This window comes from Pygoscelis adeliae, unplaced genomic scaffold (assembly GCF_000699105.1).
Source record: "Pygoscelis adeliae isolate BGI_AS28 unplaced genomic scaffold, ASM69910v1 Scaffold206, whole genome shotgun sequence".
Classification (NCBI taxonomy): domain Eukaryota; kingdom Metazoa; phylum Chordata; class Aves; order Sphenisciformes; family Spheniscidae; genus Pygoscelis; species Pygoscelis adeliae.
Genome location: NW_008825052.1, coordinates 409,776 through 415,941, shown reverse-complemented (window position 1 = coordinate 415,941; position 6,166 = coordinate 409,776). Strand labels below are relative to the sequence as shown.

Sequence of the window (6,166 nt, the reverse complement as noted above, 5' to 3'; positions counted from 1 at the left end):
TTTCTCACAAGAGGAAGAAAAATGAAGTATCTGTACTACTATAGAAGAGAATACGAACAAGTGAAACAGCAACCTCAATAAGAAACAGTTGTTAGTATTGACTTTTCCACAAAATACTTGAGGCCTCCTTAGGAACAGCCAGTCTATTCAAACTGTACAAAATAGTTTTGATACACTTCCAATCGTACTAAAAACAGCAGAGATAATAATGACCCGCAAAAAAGGTGTAAAATGTAACATTTTCCTTTCACACATTTGCAAATTAAACCTTTGATTTAAAAACCTAAATTTAGGCACATACCAATAATGGAAGAAAAAATATTTCTGCAAAGTTGTGGAGAAGTTCAGACAGTTAGTCAAACAGCTGAAAATAATCCGATTCATTAGTTTTATTAGTTGGACATCATTTGTTATTTTTAAATGCCCCAACTGGCAAAAACTTCTTTTTATATCTATTTAACATAAATTTCCATCTCTTTCTGCTCAACAGGATTCCCATTATATGTATTATATGATTAATGCCAACAGCATCCAGCAAATGTCAGTAAGTAATATGCTTTGCTTTTAACCATCCCCTTCCTGCTCTCAGAAGGATAAATATTTTTGAACTATATAGACATGAAAAGTGACACAGGATACATATCTCTAATTCAGGTTTTAAAACGCCTACCAAAACTACAGCTTAAACTTCCACTCACTGAAATGACTGCACAGCTTCCGCATGTGAGGCATCATACTCTACTTCTTCATCTAAGCTTACTTTTCTTATAGTTTAGGTGTTTTAAGTCACTGTCTATCAACTTGCAAACTACACTGAGAACAGAATCCATTCTGGACCCCCAATCCCTCCTCAATACTTTTCAGAAGGGGGTTTCTAACTAAACTGATAGCCTAAGGCAGCACCGCAGTAGTATCGGGACTTACAAAGTCTAACTAGCAGCATTCAAGAAAAATATGGTCATTAAAATCTTGATTACATGCAGACCTGAAGTTTGTACACCTTCTCTTGAAAAACAAGGCCTGGAAATCCCATATACCATTTTTGTATAGAATATATGGTGTGATATCAACAAAATGGCACAGATGATTTTAGAATTGTTTGGAGTATTCACAATGCCACAAGAAAGTTAACGTTCCCAATTCTCAAGACAGAAGTGTGTAAGAGAGAATTTTGTGATTCATATAGGAACTTAACGATGACAAGACAGATAGGAAAGAAAATAGGAACACGACAAGCACAAAATTTCCAGTTTCATCATATATTCTCCCAGTCTTTAGCAGTTTGCCACTTTGGGACTTCCTTAGCCAAACGCAAGTATTAAGCCACATCATTTCATTCAGTGCTTCGTAGCATCTCCCAATCTGTTTATGTTTGTATTAAGATTGTACACACTATTCTGGAGAGACATAGCTCATAGCTCCACTAAAATAAACAGACAAAAATCAGTAATAGTAACGTCATGATGCAAGCTATCTATTTTCTCATATAATTTCAAGTAGTATAAAATCCCTTGTTTGTAAGTTAGTAGAGAATTAAAGAAATCTGGCATAATTAGTAGAGAAATTTAGTGTAAACACTACCTCAGAAAATTGCCCAGTATTTTTTCCTATGCAGTCCCCAAAAGCTTACAATTACACCATTCACTAATCTTTACATCAATAATTTCCAAGACAAATGCCAGGAATCTACTTGCCAAATCCTTGACAAATAAAAAATCCCACAACCTATGCATAACTTAAGATTTAGCTACATAACCATTTTTTTCTAAAACACTAAGGTTTAAACAGTTTTAGGGCAAAGTATTAGTTTTCATAGCCACCACTCAACAAGGTACCTCATATGTGAAAAGATAGTTTTGAGCCTGCTGCCTTCAAAAAGATTCAAAAAGTGTTGGGTTTTACAACTACCTTTTCCTTTAAAATTACAGTTCTTCAGAAACACTTTGTCAAAGAAATGTAGCTATATTTTCCTACGCATTTTTTAAAATGCATTATTCTTGTAATAAAAAGCTTTTTGTAATCTCCTAGAGTATTGCAGAACCGGTTTGTATTTGTTATTTCAGTTTAAAGAATTTAGACAGGGAACACATTTTTATCTGTTTACTATAATATCCAGAACATTGTCAGCACCATAAAGTAGTAAGAAGAAACTGGTTTATCAGGTACCTAAAAATATTTCTATTAACTTCAGAATTTCTAAAGCCTTTAAAATTGACTACACAAAAAAATCTATGATAATTAAATTTAGGTCCTGAACAACTTCATGTAAACTTCTTAAAAACAAGTCTATTCAAATATAGGTACAACTCTGTCAGTGGCACACAGGGTTAGCTTATCTCCTCTAATTAAATTTTTAATTTGCCCTTGAAGTGTGTACTTTTAGAAATAAAAGTAAATGCTAACCTGGACTAACAGGTGGCCCAAGTTGGAGAAATATGTGTCATTTTCTTTTATATTATTAATCTGCTTCATTAATTGCAGCAACATTTCAACAGCTCCTTTGTTGACCATTTCATTAAGGAGTACTGCATTTCCAGACATGAATTTTATAGCTCCCATGCAATACAGGAGAGCTTCATTGCTTTTTTGTAGGTCTTCAGTTCTCAGGACCTCCAACAAACAATCTAAAAGGAAAATCATTATTCAGAAAGCCTAATATTAACATTTATATTTGATACAGTCCAGTCATTGAAGAGATTAACAATTGGGAAAAAACCCTCAGATTGAACTCTTACATTTCTAATAAGTGGGCTAGAAAAATCGGGTATTCGGATTGAGACCACGAAACAATTATTGATGAATAAGAGAATGGGCCTGACTTTTGTTCTCCCAGGCTTCAAGAACCAGCACCAGTTGTAAACACATAGCAGTAATCATTGAAATCCTCAGTCAAGATTTGCAAAAGTGATTGTGTGTGCCTGGAATTTTGTGTACTAAACTTGAGACATTCTACAGAGGTTTATTCCCACTACTTCCTTAAAAAGCAAATGTCTTAAAGCGTCTCAAATGGAGCACTAAAAAGCAAGGTGCCTAATTCAAATCTCACATTTGAAGTCTGTTCATAGCCTTTTTAGATTTACTTTTTATGTAGGTGAAGTTACTGTAAAAGTTTTGCTTTATGCTACCACTGTCAGATATCTGAAATGTTAAAATTAACAGTTGTTAGCACAAACCCAATGTACCTTTCACAGACAAATTGAGACATTCTGAATTTGGTGAGTGTATCTTAAATAAATAAGTAACCCTAACCAATTTTATACTTTTGAATTTCTAGTAACTGATTGAAACTGGTATTTACTTCTGCTTCCTGTGTGCCATCTAGTTTAATAAAAACATTTTCCCATCTCATTAAACTTAAGAGATTTCTAAAGTTTTTTCTGTCTCAACTCAAGTTGAAACTCTCTCCAAGTATATGGGTGTATATGGATGAAGTACACACACTCCAGGCTCTTGCCCGAACTCTCACCCTCACCAACTGCCTAGCGGTCAGCTAAATCACTTGGGTTGTGGCAATGTGAGAAATCAGTTTCAGGTTCCTGCTCTGCTCAGCATCAAACAGGGTCTTGAACAGGAGTTGTCTATTTTGGGATGAACGGTTAATTTGTTTCTTCTACTGGAGCTGCTGCATATAAATAGTTCACAGGGCCAGAAGAAGAAAAAGAAATTGAATCTATAGCCCAGTGACTGCAACAGGAATCTGGGTGATTATGATGATAACCCAGGTTCATGTCTTCGGCCTGGATGAGGTGGGTCCAAAACATAAAGAGTGAATAAACAAACAAACAAACTCCTACCAAAAACATTCTTTCCTTCACTAGTTTTTAAAATACAGGGAAAGAAGAGCAAGTGAAAGAAAAGTGAGTGGAGATGGAAATGAGAGCAAAAAAACCAATGCTTACACAGACATAGCCACTCAACTTGTCCAGATTTTTGTATGATGCTAATCTCTGCAAAACTGTAGTTTTCAGTATCCAAAGTCAGCTGAGCAATCTGAGCTGTTCTCTTTTCTCTGAGTCCTTTCCTGTTGATCTTACTACTGGAAAGGCTTATCTGGTCTTTATTTCTGACAACACTCACATACTAAACTTCAAGACCATGAATACTCTCATCTATTTAAGCAGATATACACATATGCTTTAACTTATGCACATGCAATAAATGCTTGCAAGGTCAAGGCCTCCGTTAATAAAACATAATGAAGTTTTAATGAAAGGAATGACCATCAATCGATACTGAGTATCATTCGTACACTGTCATTTTCTTCATATTTCTCGTGTTTGCAAGGTGTGTGTGGATGACACAAATATAGTTACAATCACAGAAGAGATCTTAGAGCCACTGCTGATAATTCTCCAAAACCATTGGCTCAATGTGCAGCAGCCTCTAAAAAAGCCGATGATGGTTCTCAATATCCTTCCTGATGATGGCCAACAACACAGACAGCATTATTTTGCTTCTATAAAATTTGGTGCAGACACATCTTGACTTCTATAGATAGTTTTGTTCTGTACATCTCAAGAAGGATCTACTGGACTTGGAGAAGGTACAGAGAAGGGCTGCTAAAACAACTGAGAGAATGACACAATATCCTTTCAAAGAGAGAGCTCAACGGCTGAGATGCCTCAGCCTGAAGAGAAGGCGGCAGAGATATGTGATATGACTGTGGTTTAAAAAAACATGAAGGTGGAGGGTAAGCTGACTGTAGAAACTCTTACAAATCCTGCAAAACTACAAGCAGGGGCATAATGAAAAGTAGATAGGTTTAAAACAGCAGACAGAGAACTTCTGGAACTTGTTGCTCTATGAGATTGTAGAGGCAGACAGAATCAGAAAGTTCAAGAAGGAATTAGGCAAATTAATGAACAAAAGATCTATAAACAGAGACTAAAAAGGATTAGGCAGGGATGCACCATCTAATGTCCCTAATAGAATGTAACAATTCTGGATCCTGGGGTAGTACAGGGGAAATGGATCACAGAAAACAGATGGGCTTCCATGCTTTCCCTAAATAGCATCCCCTGTTGCCATCATTAGACACAGAACACTGGACTAGATGGACTGTTATTTTGACCTAGTAGGCAATTTTCAGTGCATGACTAAGTTAGCTCTGATAATTTTTCTTGAAAGATGATCAATCTAACTATTGAATTTCAACATCTAACTTACACACAAGAACAAAATACATACCCAATAATCTATCATTTTGAATGATGTAATCATTTTTTTCATTCCTGCAAATTTTAAATGCAAGCTTGCAAACACTGAGAAGATTTTTTCCATCCACTTTCATCTGCAAAGAAAGTAAAAGACATAAAAATCACAACTAAAATCTACATACAAAAATGTACTATAACATTTTACAAGTTCAGACATCATGGCAAACTTGTATTCTCACAGAACTATTAAATTCCAGCTGAAACCATGACAGTACACTGAGCCAAACTGAAAAGTTTGCAGAATTAAAGGACTCTGAAACCTAGCTAGTTTAAGTTCTATTTAGCAAATTGTGCTGACTGACTTTAAAATAACAGATGATATATAAACTTTTTATGTATTTTCTGCAGGTAGTATATCAATAACTTGCACGTTTTTTTCTCTAATTCACTCTTACAAAGAAATTCTGCACAGGATTCACAGGTTTGGCATTTAAGGCCATACCACAAAGAACTCCAGTACAACAGTAGATGTCATAATGAAAGTTATTCTCAAATATCAGAAAACAAGATCTTACGATGAACTAATGGTCATTGAGAGATCATGAAAGGGAAATAAAAGTGTTAAAAATACAGTGACAAATCTCTTCCTTTCCTCTGCATTTCAAGTGCAATTTCTTCTCTTCTTCATGATTTTTCATAGAATCATCATAGAATAGTTTGGGTTGGAAGGGACCTCTAAAGGTCATCTAGTCCAACCCCCCTGCCATGGGCAGGGACATCTTCAACTACATCAGGTTGCTTAGAGCCCCGTCCAACCTGGCCTTGAATGCTTCTAGGGATGGGGCATCCACCACCTCTCTGGGCAACCTGTGCCAGTGCTTCACCACCCTCACTGTAAAAAATTTCTTCCTTATATCTAGTCTAAATCTACCCCCCTCTAGTTTAAAGCCATTCCCCCTTGTCCTGTCACAACAGGTCCTGCTAAAAAGTTTGCCACCATCTTTTTTATA

General features: G+C 35.8%; 1 protein-coding gene across 1 annotated transcript in view; it reads right to left on the bottom strand.

Annotated features, from left to right (window-relative positions):
- The window catches only part of ARMC2 (armadillo repeat containing 2), a 73,078-nt gene that overhangs the window by 30,964 nt on the left and 35,948 nt on the right, over positions 1-6,166 (bottom strand). The window contains exons 10-11 of the mRNA XM_009326397.1: positions 5,188-5,290; positions 2,404-2,624 (exon numbers count right to left, since the gene is read on the bottom strand). Of these exons, the coding sequence (XP_009324672.1) occupies positions 2,404-2,624; positions 5,188-5,290 (324 nt within the window). The remainder of the gene's footprint in view (positions 1-2,403; positions 2,625-5,187; positions 5,291-6,166) is intronic.